At 52.5% G+C, this 16,406-nt stretch overlaps 1 protein-coding gene across 10 annotated transcripts in view; it reads right to left on the bottom strand.

The window, feature by feature from the left end:
* Positions 1 to 3,042: 3,042 nt before the first annotated feature.
* RAB3IL1 (RAB3A interacting protein like 1) overlaps positions 3,043 to 16,406 on the bottom strand; it is a 39,709-nt gene continuing 26,345 nt past the window's right edge. For 6 of the 10 annotated variants that reach the window (XM_084770164.1, XM_084770170.1, XM_084770172.1 and 3 more), the window contains 9 exons: positions 16,149 to 16,404; positions 15,615 to 15,710; positions 15,454 to 15,531; positions 14,580 to 14,798; positions 12,980 to 13,108; positions 12,773 to 12,885; positions 10,356 to 10,455; positions 7,714 to 7,780; positions 3,043 to 7,055 (listed from right to left, as the gene is read on the bottom strand). In XM_084770164.1, the coding sequence (XP_084626290.1) occupies positions 6,973 to 7,055; positions 7,714 to 7,780; positions 10,356 to 10,455; positions 12,773 to 12,885; positions 12,980 to 13,108; positions 14,580 to 14,798; positions 15,454 to 15,531; positions 15,615 to 15,710; positions 16,149 to 16,404 (1,141 nt within the window). In that variant the 3' untranslated portion in view covers positions 3,043 to 6,972. Of the gene's footprint in view, positions 7,056 to 7,713; positions 7,781 to 10,355; positions 10,456 to 12,772; positions 12,886 to 12,979; positions 13,109 to 13,627; positions 13,775 to 14,579; positions 14,799 to 15,453; positions 15,532 to 15,614; positions 15,711 to 16,148; positions 16,405 to 16,406 lie in introns of all 10 variants that reach the window. The other 4 variants (XM_084770168.1, XM_084770169.1, XR_014776995.1 and 1 more) reach the window with 3 other exon arrangements.

Genomic DNA, 16,406 nt, shown 5'->3' on the forward strand with positions numbered 1-16,406 from the left:
TGCCTGGGGAGGGCGGTGTCGCTAAGGGGCTCGCCCTACCCGCTAGGGCTTGGGGCCACCACGCCCGGCCCTGCCCCTAGGGCACTGTCCCGCCTCCTGTTCTTCGGACTCGAGGCTCCACCAAGAAGAGGGGGCGGGGGATGGGGACCCAGCGTGCACGGGAGTCTGAGCCCAGGCGCACCCCCTGGCGCCCCCGAGAGGAGCCTGAGTCTGAGCAACGAAAGGCGAGAAGTGTAGTTGGGGACGTCACGGGGCTTTAGCCACGCATCCCGCATCCCGGATGGTTAGAAATGAGGACACTACCTCGGGGATGACTGTCAACAGTCTTTAAACAATGGACCTCAACATTCACAGGAGGAACCATCTGCTGGGACTCATGGCCTCTTCTCCCCTTTGGCTGCATACAGGGTTGGGGATGTCCAAGGTGGCCATTGCGGAAGAAGGGAGCAGACTGCACTGATTCCTGGAGCTCTGCCATCAGTGAGATGAAAGGATGGACCAGTCTGCAATGGGTGGCTTGCTTGCTACCACCTCCCACTTCTCCCCGTCAAGGGTGGCATTTTTGACATATCAAATTTAAATCCTCTTAAGAGTGTAGCTACATTCCCAAATTGTACCGCGTTACTTTGAGATAGACACCAGTTTCTTAAAAGTTAAGCATTCACACCAACTGGAGCCACAACGGGCAAACTTGAAGGTTTGCCTGGAGAACCTGCCTGAAGGGCTAGTTAAAATAAACTTCCGCACACCACCCTAGTGTGTGTGACTCAGGGCAGAAAGGTGAGACTGACGTGCTGGTTGGGAGAAAAATCTTTTTGGAACCTTAAAGTGTATTTCTCTGATATGTTAACATTTCCTCTTGGCCTACCTAAGAATTTGTAGGAGACCTGGCCTCTAAGGCACACTGTGGATACCAAAATCGACCAGTGCTCCTTGTCTGCATAAAATAGTATTTGCATGTAACCGTCACACATCCTCCTGTGCACTTCAGATCATCTCTGAATTACCCATAACGCCTAATGTGATGTAAATGCTCTATAAATAATTGTACACTGTATTGTTTAGGGAACAATAAGAGTGAAAAGGCTGAAGGCATTCAGTCCAGTTGTGGCCATTACAGGCCTAAATGCACAGGACAGGAAGAAAAGCAGGGGCGAGTAATACTCTAAAGAATGTTGGTGAGACTCAGGACCTGTGAAATGAGGAGAGGTAACGGCAGGGCCAGCCTACGTACGTGAGCTACCTGCATCTTGGAGATTTCTAGAACTGTTTTCTGAATGTGTCCTGTGAATTTACTGCTGTTGTGTCTTAGGCTGCAGAATTCACAGAGATGGAAGACCCATGGTATTTGTGTCACAGGCAGACCAGAGCTCCGAGAAGGGGAGCTCTTGGTTCTCTCTAGTTCAAGGAACTCATGCTTGGTGAGCTTAGACAACCAGAGACCCATGATGCTGCCACAGACAGGAGCTGTTTAATCCCTTTCTACAGAGGCTCTTTAAAATCCTGGAACCCCGCCCTCCCCCTCCCCCTTTTCTGCACACCTGGAGGATACAGCAGCCCTGGACAAAGAGGATGGCAGGTACTGCTGCCCCCACATGGTCGCAGCAAGCACTGGAATAAGGACAGCCTCCTCTTCCCAGGGAATATACCTCTGGCGTCCAAACCTGGATGTCCATAGGGTGTGGTCCTTGCTCCAATCTCAGCACCTCTCAGTATTAAGATGTGGCTGGCTCAAGGGCTCTCCGAGGGCCCCTTTCCTGGGCGCTTGGCCTGGACTCAGGTATGGGAGGCAGTTAGGGGTGGGGTAGGTTAAAACTCTCTGTGTCCTAGCCAGGAATAAAGTCTGGACAGGTTGAGGAGATAAACCAAGGACAAGGCCCGAACCAAGCTGTCCTCTCTGGCCACTTCAGTCCAACATGGGGTCTACAGGTGGTACTCGACCCTCTTTCCACCTGTATCTAGCTGCGTGTTCCCATAAACTATGAGTGACCTCTCCTTCCTCCCACACAAACGACTTCCTACTCTGCAGGCCTACTCTGGGGTCATCCCTAGGTCACTCTGTGTCTCTGATCTCTGACCCTGGAGAACTGGCAACTTGCAGGGAGTCTGATGGAGGGGGGTTGGGGGAACTTGAGGCTCCATTGTCCCTAAATCCCCAAATCTGGGCAGCTGAGGCCTCTCAGACCACTTGGAAAGGGAGAGGCATCACTCAACATTCCTGAGCTGCCATTGGGCCACTGCCAGGGTATGTGGGTGTAGAAGGCGGAGGGAAGCCAGCCAACTGGAGTACTTTTTTTTTTTTAGGGGGGCAATCTTGAGGTTTGAGGAGAATCCCCTTGAATGCCTTGGATACAGCCCCTTACCTCTGTCCCAGATAGACTCTTTACTGTCGTCAGCTTCTATCCAGGCCTCTTGTTGGATGCCTTGAAATCGCCACCCCCTACAGAGCCACCAGCTACTGTCCTGGAGCCAAGGCATGTTTGTGCAGTGCCAGGGTGGTTCAGCAAGCAGTGGCTTTAAGAAAAAGCTCCAGAGCCACCAAGAAAAGAGCAGGCCCAGAGCTCAGGCAGCATATGGCCCAAAAGGCGTCAAGTCAGAGCTCCAGGGTTTGGCTTGAGGTACAGATCACATAAGCTTGGTTATTAGTTCTGGGTACAACTCTTCTGAGAAAGGAGGGGCAGAGGCCATGGGCACCACAGAATTATGTAAAGGCTGTTTGGAACTATTTAGGCCAGCAACCACAAACCTATCGGACAGCTCCTTAAACACCCTTGGTAAGAACTAGATGCACAGAAATGTACAGTAAAGGTAAAAAGAGAGCCCAAATCACTATTGGGGGATCAAAGCCCAGGGAGCAAATGCCTCACATCTCTTAGAATGGTGATTACCAAAACCCAATAAAATAATTCTGGTCAGGAGGCAGTAAAGTTGGGACCCTGGACAACAGTTGGTAGAATGGTGCAGCCACCATGGAGAATAGTACGGAGGGTTCTAGAAATAAATAAATAAATAAATAAATAAATAAATAAAATTACCATATAAGCAAATTTACTAATGGCTATTTATTAAAAGGACTCTAAGCAGGGGCTCCAACAGATATTTTCATACACACCAAAAGGGACCAGTAGCCCATGCCTAATGCCAACGAATACATAAACACAGTGGGGTGTTACACGTACAACAGAGTAGTACTACGCCGTAAAAAGCCAGCCCTGACATCTTACAACATGGGTGGATATTGAGGACATTACATTAAGTGAAACAAGTCAGTCACTAGAAGATGAATATGCTACGATTCCATTTACAGCCAAGTCTCTAGTGGAGTCAGATTCACAGAGGCAGAAGGGAGACTGCTGGTGTCCACAGCCTGGAGGCAGGGGAAGCAGGGAGTTATGGGCATCACACTTGTTCTGCAAGAGGCAAAGGTTTGTGGATTGGTTTCATGGCAGTGTGACTGTACCTGACACAACTATAGTTCTACACTTAAATGTATGATAAAATTACACATTTAAAAAACAAGCGACTGTGGCTGAGATTGCTCAGTGGTACAGCACTTGCAAGTCTGATGATCTGAGACCAGATCCTCGGGACTCTTACAGAGCTTGATCCAGTGGTCCATGCCTGTAATCCCTCTGCTCCTGATGGGAAGGTGGGAGGCAGAGGCAGGAGAATTCCCAGGAGCTAGCCTGGCCTATACAACAATGAACAATGAGAGACTCTGCCTCAAACAAGGGGAAAGATGCGACTCCGTCATACCATTAGAGGTTGTCTTCTGACATGTGCACCATGGTACATGTGCATGCAACACACACACATACACCTCACAAGCACCAAATGAATGCATACATGCATGCATGGATGAATGAATGAAGAGGGAAGATTATGGGGGAAAAAAACCATAATCCAAACATATGAGAAAACCCACTTGTTCCAAGGTCACAGCCCTGGCAGAATTCAAATCAGGGCAGGTTTGGCCAGTGGAAAAGTGAGATATCTTAGGGTGCTGCACCAGGTAAATGTGCTTAGTCAAGTTCAAGCCTCCATGCCTAAGGCCACACTCAGGGCTAGCCAAGGAGGGCGCACATGATTCCGACATGCCAAGTATTCATAGAAACCCAAGTGGGTTATCTAGAAATTTTAAGAACTGTGTAGCTGATAGCACATGACCTCCCTAGTCAGCTCTAAGAATCAAAACCCTGAGCTCCTTCCTTCCCAGGGGATAGTATAGGAAACCTAGGTTTGAATTTCAGGCCTATTTTTGTCTGTTGCTTTTCTTTTGTGTGTGGTTCTGGGAATCTAACTCCAGGCCTTGAATTGAGCACTCTACCACACCCCTAGCCTTCTGCATCAATTAAAGAGGCAAAGAACCTAAGCACACTGCAAGTGTGTAGTATTAAAAACAAAACAACACCCCCCTCCCAAAAAAAAACCAAAACATAAAACAAAAAACCAGCTGAGCATAGTGGTGCACACCTTTGATCCCAGCACTCGAGAGGCAGAGGCAGGCGGATCTCTGTGAGTTTGAGACCAGCCTGGTCTACAAAGTGAGTCCAGGACAGCCAAGGCTATCACACAGAGAAACCCTGCCTTGAAAAACCAAAACCAAAAAACAAACAAACAAACAATAAAACCACTAAGAGGTGGGTTAGTACTATGAGTCCCAGAAACTTAGGATCTGTGACTTAGGACCTCTTTGTGACTTTTTTTTTTTTTCCTTGAGCAGGGGACTGAACCCCGGGCCTCCACCACCTGTGGTAAATAAAACCCAACCTCAGGACCTCTGTGTGCACTCCAGTGCCTCTCTCCATTTCCGTGAGGGATAATGGCATGTTTTTACGTTGCTAAGAGGCTGAAATAATGGATCCACAGAGAAGGCTGGGTACTATGACTCGTGCTTAGCTATTAATTGCTGTCATCAGGGTGTGGCTGTGTCGATGGCCCCACCTGGGGTCTGATCATGGCCAGTGCTTTGTTGGAACAGGACAAGTAAATCAGGGGAGTAAGAGGTCTTCCATGAGCTTCTGTGGTGTCTCTTGGTGTCTTTGTGATCCGGCATATGGCTGGGTCCAAAACACAGAGCTGGAGCACAGGGACTGATTGGGTCCAATGCTCAGGTCTCCATCCTCCCTTGCCTGTAGGTGAGGTGAACAAGGGCTGACCTAGAGGATGCCATGGAGATCCCATACGGTACCCCAAGTCCTTCCTCCCTTCCCTGACAGCCTTTGTCTTTTACTTTCCTCCATCCAGTAATCTGGATGTTTCTGGCATGTTTATGATTGCCAGTGTCCAGCACAGAGGAGACTCAAGTATTGGTTAGTAAAAGAGTGGGCATGCCAGGGATTTATCTGGCCAGTGACCTGGTGTCATAATGGAGCAAGGAGGGGACGTGAGAACACAGAGGTGCAGCAGAGGCAGAACCGTCCTGTGAACAGGCTACTGGCCAGAGAACATGTGAAGGTGGAGGACCTCAGCAGAGCCCTGGCAGCCCCAGCTGATCTACCATCTGAGTTGCACATGGGCCCCAGGCCAATGGAGAAGTTCCTATAGGCTTACTGACACCCTAACCCAGAATCTGATGTGCCCTCCTCCCAAGAAAGCACAAAGCCCTAGAGGTAGGGCAGGGGCAAGAAGCGCAAGATGTCTCCTCATTCCTCCTCCGAGGTCTCTTGAGGACCCTGGTTACCCCCACCTTGCGTCTGCCACGCCCAGCACTTCTGTGGTCCCATCTGTCCTTTAGCAGGTAGCATCAATCAATTCTGCATTGTCCTTCCAAGCCCCAGGATGCTCTGATGCTTCTACTCCAGGCTTCTAGTAGACTGGCCGTCTTCTCTGAGGGCTATGGGACTCACAGGTCAGAGCAGAACACAGAGAGTGGCAAATTCACTCCTCAACTCCGAAAGTCTTCCTAACAGCAAGTTGGTGGTGGTAGCGGTGGGGGCGGCATCGGGATTTGGGCTTAATCCCAAGCACGAGGCCAGTCAGGAAAGGATTTGATTTCATTCCTTCAGATGCCCAAGCCCTGGCCAGAGCCCCAGGGTGCAGGAGTGAAGGCCACTGCTGCCTAGCCCCTACCAACAAAGCCTTCCTTTATTAAATAGAGATCGTGTTACATTCCACTTGAAGGAAATAGGGGCGTGGTGAGGGATATGTCTTGGTTGGATCCCTCAAGCCCAGTTCCCAGTGGGCCGTGATGGGGACCGCAGGGTCCAGGTCTTGAGTGGCCCTGCCCACTCCATCCAGTCCCACATGCAGGGCTCCTGCCATCTGGATGGCTGCCCAGGGCTACATCCTGAGGTTTCCCTGGTGGCACAGACCCTTGCAATTTTAGGAACAGGGCCTCCTGGAGATGGAGTTGAAGTGGGGGAGGGGCCGGGGAACAGAGTGGCCTCTGTGCAGAGGAACGGAAGGGTCTTGAACTCATCCTCAGAGTGCTTTGGGGCAATTATCCCTCCACCTTGCTCAGACTGGAGACACCCGCCTTACCACTGGGGGCAGTCTAATGAGAGTGCTTGGGGGGGGGGGGGGGCGGAAACAGAGTGAGAGATGGCCACAAGGGGGTGCTGGTGATCCAAGGCTTAGAGGCTGTGGTGATGCGTACACTGGAGATCCAGCCCCCTAGAACAGGATTGGTAAGCAGCAGGGAATTGTGGAGGGGGCAGCTCAAGGATCCCCCTCCCTAAGGCTGAGCGTCTCCTCACAACGGCTCTGAGCTCCTTGGTCTTTGGTGCTTTCTTGAGATTCCCTTGGAGGCTACAGAGCCCAGTGGGCAAGAGGGTCATCTCATGAGGTCAAGGCCAGGCTGTCCTTCTGTCTGTCCCAGGCGGGTTGGGTGGTATCGGCTCAGTACTGTCTCTAGAGCCCGGCTGTTTATCTGTTGTTCAACGTCTGCCTTAGAGCTGGCTTTCTTGTTTGTCCATCCCAAGGCAACTGTTTGCTCTAGCTCAGAGCCTACTTCAGGTCTGGGGCCATGCCCTAGGCCTCCTGGGGGAAGAAGCCAAGCTTGGCTAGTGACATCCCCTTCCTCAGCCTCATGATTTCCCAGAACATCGGCTCAGCTGCAGAGAGAGAGAGAGAAAGAGAGAGAGAGGACAGTTCATGGTCACTCCAGGCAGCTGCCCTGGCCTTCTCCTCTGGCTTCGGGGAGGGCAGTGGTCTGAGAAACCCGTCATCCTGGCCAGACATGCATGCACTCTCCACCTCTGCCATACAGTTGATTTCATAATGGACTTAGAATTACACCTCTCCAGCTGCCAATGTTTTCCCACCTTGACCCAGATCAGTGAGCAAGGCCCAGAGCATCAGTCCCTGTATCCGGAGGAAGAAGCCCCTTTAAGCAAGGACTCAGGAGGCAGGGAAGTTATGGTGGACATGAAGAAGTAGGCCAGAGTCACAGGAGAGAGATATCATAAGGAACCATGAATGTCAGAGCTAGTCTGTCTCTGGTGGCCCCAAAGATTTCTGGGCAGAAGAAAAAGCAGCCTGACCCAGATATGTGGAAGGCACCAGGTCTGCCGTCTGAGTGGTAGAGCCCATGGCCAAGGAGGATCAGTGACATTGTATTAACCTACGATGCTCCACTTTGCTGGCCTTCTACTGGAGGGACCTCTGCTGCTGCTGGACGGGTGGACTTGGAAGTCAACTTAACCAGCCCCGTTCTGCCCTGTCTCCCTCCCTTGGGCACTATCCCTGAAAAGACCACTAGGGGTCACTCACCATCCTGCCGAACCAGGCCTTGCTGGATATAGCGGATGTAGGTAAAGAAGTTGCATACAGCAGTGATCTGCGGGCAGAAAGGAAAGGGTATGACCCACCAGATTCCCCATACTCTAGGGTCCCCTCCAAGAGCCAATGCGGACCCTTATCCCAGTAAGCAGAGCCAGAGGTTGCTCTCGGACTCTGCTAGAGTTCGGCTTCCAGGGTTTAATTAACAACAGCAAGACTCCCATAGCCTGTAAGTCACACAGCAAGTGAGCCGCACATACTCACTGTGCCCATTTTACCAGTGGTGAGGACCGCCAAGGTGGAGTCAGGCAGTGGCCCAGCTGACGGATGGAATCAGGCAGCCTGTACCAGCAGCCAATCAGTCCTCCGCAGACCTGCTCCTTCGAAGCAAGGTCTGTCTGGGTCCACCAGACATAAACTAAGGTGTCATGCGTCATTTCCGGAAAGGGCCATTAATTGCTTTCTGAGCTGCCTTGGTCTGTAAGCCTGAGGACAAGCTGTGGCTAAAGAGGCCTGTTCTCTGCCAAGCTCTAGTGACCCTTCATTGACACAGGCACAGCCCCAAAGACCCTCGTAGAGAGAAAGGAGCTCCGTTGGTATCCTGCCCAGAGTCTAAGACCAGGCCTGGCCCCAGCTCCCAGCTCCTGAGGGTTTAGGCTACACTTGAGTCCATGGTGACCGTTTTGTGGTGGGAACACAGGCCAGCTCTTTCGGCTAAAATAGGGACAGCGCTGTGCTAGGGACTCCCTCTGGATCTAGCCAAAGCTAAGCCCAGTCTTGGTTTGCCTGGTTTCCCTGCTGTCACCCTCCTTCCCTTGCTGCACTGAGGGGCTCCAGCAGTGGTCCACGCAGGCTCTGCACCTACAGAACCTGTCAAGGTGGGAGGTGGCAGGCAGCGGGACCCACAGGAACCCCTTACCCTGGGTTCTTGGACAGGAAATCCTACATGTGACGCACCCAGAGACTGGTGAGGGAAAGACACTGCAGGAAAGGGGGGTAGTGCTCTTGCTAGGCCTGCCCCCCCCCCAAACAGAGAACTTGCCAGGAGATCAGAAGAGGTGCAGGGAGCTGGGGTTGGGGGGAAGGCTGCCAAAGACAGGGTGGTGTGAAAAAGGATAGGAACATCAGCCAGTTGTGGCTGAGGCTGGTGCAGGGAAGGGGAAACAAGGCTGGGGGTGTGGGGAGGAGGCAGGGCACAACTCAGGTGCCTGGTGAGCAGCTGGCAGTAGGCAGCCACAAGGGGCTCCTGAGAATGGAGTGGCAGAGTGGTAGGGTTCCTCGCTTAGGGACGTGTTCTTTGCCAAGCCCTGATCCCTCAGTCTCTCTGAGCAAGGACCACGTACCAAACCATTAGACCCTCCTAGACTCTGGTGTCTTACACTACACAGCTTTGCCCGACAGAACCAGACACCAAGCTCACAAATAAAAGAAAGCAGTGCATACAATTTTGCAAGGCACAAGGATGGTCAGCTCGACCCCTTCCGTTGACCTATGGGTTGGGCTAGAAAAGGATAAAGGGGACTTGAGGTCACAGAATAAGACTGGGGCCCCCTGCGGCTAGAATTCAATGGGAAGGATCACATCGAGGCTGCGTGGACCTGGAGTACACCTCAGCCCTGATTCTATAGGCCATGTGGTGTCGTTGGCCTTCAAGGACCTTCAAGGACCTCAGTCCTGAAAACATGGAACTGAATTCTACCAGCGGCTGCAGATGCTTGCAAAGGACCCCGAACTTAGACAGGAATCCAGTTGAGCTGAGCTCTAATTGAAGGCTGATGGGTCCCTGAGCTGAGTTAGCTTGGCAAATCAGTGTCCAGGGTCCTCACCCAGGAAAAAGGTGAGATACTACAAGTGTAGAACTGCAGTATACAGTGGCGCACGCCTTTAATCCCAACACTTGGGAAGCAGAGGCAGGCAGATCTCTTTGAATTCAAAGTCAGCCTGATCCTCTCAGCAAGTTTTGAACAGCTAGGACTACATAAAGACACTGTCTTTTTTTAAAAAAAAAAGTATATAACCTTTTGGATGGGGGATGTGCTCAATTGGTAGAGTGCTTGCTATATGCACAAAGCTCTGGGTTCAATATCTAGTATGGTAAAAACAAAAAACAAACAAACAAAAACAAACAAACAAACAAAAACAGGCATGGTGGAACATGCCTGTGATTCCAGGGAATCACTTGGGAGGTGTTCAAGGGTATTCTTTTTTTTTTTTTTAATAATTTATTTAATTTTATTTTAGCATGAGGGTGTCAGAGCCATTGGAACTGGAATTACAGACAGTTGTGAGCTGCCATGTGATGGCTGGGAATTGAACCCGGGTCCTTTGGAAGAGCAGACAGTGCTCTTAACCACTGAGCCATCTCTCCAGCCCCAAGGTTATTCTTAATTGCATAGCAAATGGATTATGAGAGACTGACTTAAAAAAAAAACCCAGCATATTATCTGAAGCCCCTATACTTATGGTCATTTGTCACATAGTACTAGGAAAACAAGACACTTGGCCTGGCTGTAGTCCGAAGCAGTCTCTGTACCTCTTAGAGTTGTCTAGGCTGTACTTCCTGGCCAGAGGTCTAGAGTTCTAGCCCCTGTGGTCCCAAAGAAACCAAGTGACGCTTGTGAAGGATGACTCACCCTGGCCCGGGATGATGGTGAGATATAATAGTGACTCTCAGAGTCCCCAAGGCGGATTCGATGGTGGCAGGTACGGGCCAGTCCACTCAGGGCACACGTGCTGGGCAGAACAGAGGAAGTACAACGGCTGAACGAGGCTCACAGAAGCAAGGAATGTGTGCTAGCTGGAGGGTGCATGGAGAGTGAGCACAGCACGCAGGCAGGAAGGAAGGGCCTGGCCTCCCCTGCCCTCCCAGCTTCCAAAGGAGCCCAGGGCCAAACAAAGCAGCGGGTGGGGCAAGAGTCCTCAAGATAGACCTTAAACTCAGCTGGATCCATGCCCAGACCCTGTTTCTTTCCTCACATAGGCAGGGGAGCTTGGTAAACCCCATGCCAGGTATACCAAGGCCCCACCCCCTCTGCAGCCTCTAAAACTGTACCCCAACCCCACCCCACGCCCCACCTTCCCACCCCTGTTACTGGGGCCCTTATGCCCTTTTTCCCTAACTGAATTCTGGTGTGGCTCCCACATCCCCACACTAGGCCTTTTCATGCCCCTGCCCACCAGGCCTCACTAAGAAACCCCCGTGCCATGTCACGCCTCTCCTCAGCCAGGCCTGGGAACCCCACTCAGCACCTCAGCTACCTGCACACTATGTTGCAGTGGTCCCGAGAGCCTGCCCTCCAAGCTCCCCTTCCTGAATCTTGCTTCTCCACTTAGTCCCAGCCTCCACTGGGCTCCCTTCCCAACACCTGTCCCTGGTCACCATGTCCCCAGCCTACATCACCCCTTTTGTTTGGATCCCCTCCACTCCTTCCAAGCACTCTCCTCTCCCTCACTCCTTCTTCCTCCATGCTACATCCAAGAGCTTCTCCAAAGGCCACACGGAACCCAGCATCTTTCCACGTGCCTTCCATATTGCCCAGGAAGTAGTTACAGAATGCCAGGTAAAAGACAGTTGATAGTGTCTGTTGCTTCCTCCTTCACTGAGAGGATGAGTGGAGCAGAGAACTCTCTTTTAAAGAAGCATCTAGGGCCCGGCATGGTGGTGCGTGCCTTTAATCCCAGCACTTGGGAGGCAGAGGGCAGGCGGATCTCTGTGAGTTCGAGGCCAGCCTGGTCTACAAAGTGAGTCCAGGACAGCCAAGGCTACACAAAGAAACCCTGTATTGAAAAAACCCAAAAACAAACAAACAAACGAACAAAAAAAGAAGTCTGCTGATGACCCCTAACGTACCAGCCTAGTGAGTTGGTGGCCAAACTGGCAGACGGCCTTTATACTCTGGCCTCAAACAACCCTCTACACACTCAGCCCCAGCTCCATGCTCCACCGCCATATCCTGACTCCGAGGTATTTCACACTCCAGCTTCCCCAGCCTTCATTCTCTTCCCTATGCCTGTAAAGCCGGCCCAAACGGTCCCTCTGTGTGGCCAGGCTCCCTTTGTGGAACTAGCCCCACCAAGCCAGTGGCTCTGGAATGCCAACAGGGAAGTTCCTCAGTCCACCTTGATTGCTAAGTTCTGCTGCCACCCCGGCTCAGTGCTGGCTGAGCAGGATAACATGCCAGGGCTGTTAGTAATTTATTGGCAGGAGACAGAGTCACCTATATGCCAATCAGAGCCCAGTATCTCTACGGGACAGAAGAGGAGGCGGAGGGAGCAGGGATGACTCCAGCCAGAAGAGACACCCCAGCTGGCAGCAGGAACTTTGTCAAAGATACTCCCTGGTCCTAAAGAAGGACAGTGGTGATGGCTCCTCTTGTGGTTTATCGTATGTATGTATGTATGTATGTATGTATGTATGTATGTATGTATGTATATGGGTGCTCTATTTGCATGTACACCTATATGCCAGAAGAGGGCATTAGATCTCATTACAGATGGTTGTAAGCCACCCCATAGTTGCTAGGAATTGAACTCAGGACCTCTAGAAGAGCAGAAGCTCTTAACTGCTGAGCCATCTCTGCAGCTCCTGTTTTTTGTTTTTTGTTTTTTGTTTTTGTTTGTTTGTTTGTTTAAGCATGGTTTTACTTAGCCCGTGCTTGTCCTGAACTTACTTTGTAGCCAAGAGTGATCCTCAACTTCTGATCATCCTGCCGTATCTACCTCCCAAGTGCTGGGATAATAGGTATAAACCCACCACACTTGGTGTTGCATGGTGCTGGGGACAGATGCCATGGCTTTGTGCATGCTGGTCAAGGACCTTACTAAGCTACACCTCCAGTCCTGTAGCCATCTCTTGGGAGTCCTAGGCTAGGTCATGAACCCTGGGAGACAGTCACCCTGGATGTTACAGTCCCTACCCACCCTGAAGCTCTGTAGCCCACCTAGGAGGCCCAAGACTCAGGCTCATCTCTCAGCATCCCTAGGGTGCTGCCTGAGGCTCCATGTTGGCCTTTCCCATGTGGGCAGGAAGGGGTCCAGGACGCTAGCTTACTTGGTGCTGTTACAGTCAACAGTGGGCACCTTCACAGTAGGCAGAGTCTGTGACACCACGGGCTCAATGGTGAGTGTGTTGTCCTCCACGGCAGCCCGCACCAGAGCTGAGAGCTGTGGTTGACCAAGGTAGAGCAGTGAGATAGATGCTGGGTGAGTGGGAACTAACAGGCTGGGTCCCCAGCTGGCCACCCTTAGCCCACCTCACCTCCTGCACTGTGAAGTCAAGGCAGGGGCCCACGTCCTCCCGGTACACTCTTTCCAGGAAGGGGCAGTTCTTATCCAGGGTAGGTGATGTCTTCCAAGCCTGGAACTCTGCAAACAGGGTTGTATCCACCTGGGGCGGGGGGGTGGGGGAAGCCAGGTAAGGGTAGTCAGGGATAAAAGCAAGCACCTCAGAGAAGGCAGAGTTGACTGAGAGGAGAGCAGGGAGATGCAGGAGGGCTCAGAGGACCATCAGGCCTGTCCTCAGCAGCCATGCAGGGGAACAGAGTCCAGGGGAAGAAGAGATCCCGTCTGCCCTTTGCACCAAAGAATTTGGAACAACACAGTTTGTGTCTGGGTGTACATTAAGTTTCTTGGCAGTGCAAAAATACAGACTTGTATCCAGGGCCTTGGCCTGAATGCTGCTACTGACTCCCTTCAGAAGAAAACTTCAAGAACAAGCCCCCATAGGAACCCGCAGGTCTCTGTACGTCTAGGGTGCACATAAAGGTACATGCGTACGGGAGAGAACACGTCACAGGTTTCCCTGCTGCCCATACGAGGAGGCAGCAATGGCCTGCCCCTGGGCTGCATGCACAGTGAGTGAAGCCAAGAGGGGGAGAGGTGGGGTGGCCCCCAAAGGAGCCATTACCTGTCGGGAAAAGGAGAGAGAGGTAACGGAGTTGGGGGTCGTGGGCGGCCCCCCAGATGGGAGCTGCCAGGTCGGCTCGTAGGTGAGGTGGATGGCCTTGCTGGGGATCACGCACAGGAGCAGGGAGAGTAGAGGGGGCAGCCCAGGCTGGGCCAGGGGCATGGGTGGACGCATGGACAGACAGACATATAGAGACAGACAGGAGGAAGGAGGAGACGTCAGTGTCCAATGGGAAGCTCAGTGCTCAGAAGGGAACCCAGAAGCTTTGCTTGCACCTCCTCCCTAGAAGCTCAGGAACAGATGAAGAGAGTTCTGAGCTAGTATGGGCTTGAGCAAGAGCCCCAGCGAGCTGATTCTTACCCCATGTCTCCCCAGTGTTTGTCTAATACAGCCTAAGCTGGCTTTCTAGTGTTCCCACGGTCCCTTCCCCTGAGGGAGGTAAGTTTGTGGCCTGTAAGGTAATGGAGTGCTAACAGCTACCCAAGGACCCAAGGTCATGTCAGTCCAGCCTGGACCAAGTCTCCCTGCTAACTCAGGAGAGAGATATTTTCTAACTCCATACTTGCCTCAGCACCACAACCAGGGGATGCTGAGGACCCTATAACACGCAAGTGTCAGTCACATTGTAGTCTTAGACCTCAAGACTGTAGTTACAAATACCAGGTAGCCCTCTCTAGAAGTCCAGTGAGTGGCACCTGTCTGTCACTCTTAGCACAGGAAATGGATCTCTGAAGAGGCTTCCTGAGAGAGGACCGTCAGGCTCTAAGAGCCTGCATGGAACAAGAAGAGCCTGCCCAGCTTTCACAGTTCAAGGGACCCTGAAGTTCAGAGAAGGGAGAGACAGGATAGGTCCCACAGGAGGGGTCAGGATGGCTCTTCCAGGATGCTGACTTAGCATGGTTAAGAATGCTCACCCTTCCCTGTGGTGAGCTCCCTATGGCCCGTGCCTCACCTCCTTGCCTTCTTTGTCTGGGGTGGGGATACGCCCTGCAGTGGGACACATGACAGGGCAGAGGGAATTGCTGGTGCTCTTATGGCGTGAGTGGCCTTTTCGGGGTCCAGCCTTGGTGGGGCTCAGCAGCTGTGGGTGGAGCTCACGGTTGGGAGATGCTGGCGTGGATGTGATGACCAGTGTCTTCAAGGCTGTCACCTCTGCCTGAAGCATGTCGATCTGGCCCAGACAAGATGACCATCAACCCCAATGTGGGGTTAGTGTTATCATGGCTACCATGGCCTGGCAGCCAAACATCCCCAGGAGTACCTAGCCCATCCCCCTCACCCTTGGAGCAACCTCTAAGACTTCTATTCTATAGATAGAGAAACCAAGGCTCAGAGGAGACGTGGCCTGCCTCAGGTCACAGTGTAAACCTCTGCTTGAAGGCAGGTCTCTGGGAACTTCCTGGAGTTCCTGCTAAGTGTTCAGGAATTCCCCCCAGAAGCCAGGAACAGTCCCAGGTTCACATCTACCGATGGGCAAACACTATGAGCAAGGAAGCTGCTTGCCTATCTTCTATAGCCACGGGCCCATGTTCTGCTTTGGAAGCAAGAGGAGACCTTGGAATAACCACTGGGTCCTCCTGTACTCCACAGGACCCTAGAAGTCTCCAACGGTGCAACAGGAACACTGATGGAGTCGGTACCCTAGGCTACTTAATTTCAAACCCTCCCTGCATGTCCCAGACCTGTGTTGCCCTGTTCCTGGTCTCTGGGAGGTCTGTGAGGGATCTGTTGCACATGCCCTTGCTAGCTTGAGAGAGCAGTACACCCGGGCGAGGATTGTGACAGGAACCTTGGGCTGGCCTAGGCACACAGGGTTTGGGTCTCACCTTGCCCCAAGCCTCCTTCAGCTGCTTTTCTGATGCTGCCTGCTTCATGTTGGCTTCCCGTACCATCTTGTGAGCTTCCTAGAAGATGGGGCACCTCTGCATGAGTGATCACAGGATACTGGACACATGGGCCACCCAATGCCCAAGGCTGCCCAGCACACCTCAAACAGGCTGGCAGTCAGCTCCTCCAGCTCCTGCTCCAGCTGCGCGCGCACTTTGCGGAGCCGTTCACACTCCTCATCTTTCAGGTTCAGCTCCTGGGTGCAGGCAGGAGGCTGTCATTCCCTACCCCCACAACCTCGCCCCAGCCAGGTTCCGTTCCCCCAGCCACTGGTGTGAGGCTCGGGGGGCCACCAGCTCACTTCACCAGGTGGGACTTTATTTAGCCCATGCACAAGGTTAAAATCCTGATAGCTCATCAGAGCTGGAAGCAGATTTCCAGACAAGATGTGGGAAACTCATTTTAGACTTCTGAGACTTCAGGGGTGTCATGCACGCCCAGCATGCTTGAAGCCCCCCCCCCCCCCCCCCGGGTTAAACCAGCCTCTTCCTTTGAGCGCTCAGGACTCCAGCATGGGTGTGGCCATGTAGCTCTGGCAAGTGATGGCCTCTCTCTCCCTCCCTTCCACAGCAATCTGGGCTCACCCAGTCTGCCTGTTCTTCCTCAGCCCCCAACCCTAGCCTGGAGTACACACCTTCTGGGCTTTGTATAGCTCCTCCTTCAGGAACTCTGAACCTTTCTCTCGGATCTCCATGGAGGAGCTGCGCAGGCGTGACACGTCCAGTGGAGTGGCGGCTGAGGGTTCCTCACCTCGGGTCTCCTCTCGGGAAGCAGAGGCTTCCTCTAGGCCTCCTGGGGTCTCCCTGTTACCTTTACTGGGGCCCAGGTTTTTCCAGGGGACAGAAACAGCAGAGAGGCCCACGGGAAGGCCCTCGTCTTGCTGGGATGAGCT

The sequence above is a fragment of the Acomys minous genome, assembly GCF_964271855.1.
Source record: "Acomys minous genome assembly, chromosome: 2".
Classification (NCBI taxonomy): Eukaryota; Metazoa; Chordata; class Mammalia; order Rodentia; family Muridae; genus Acomys; species Acomys minous.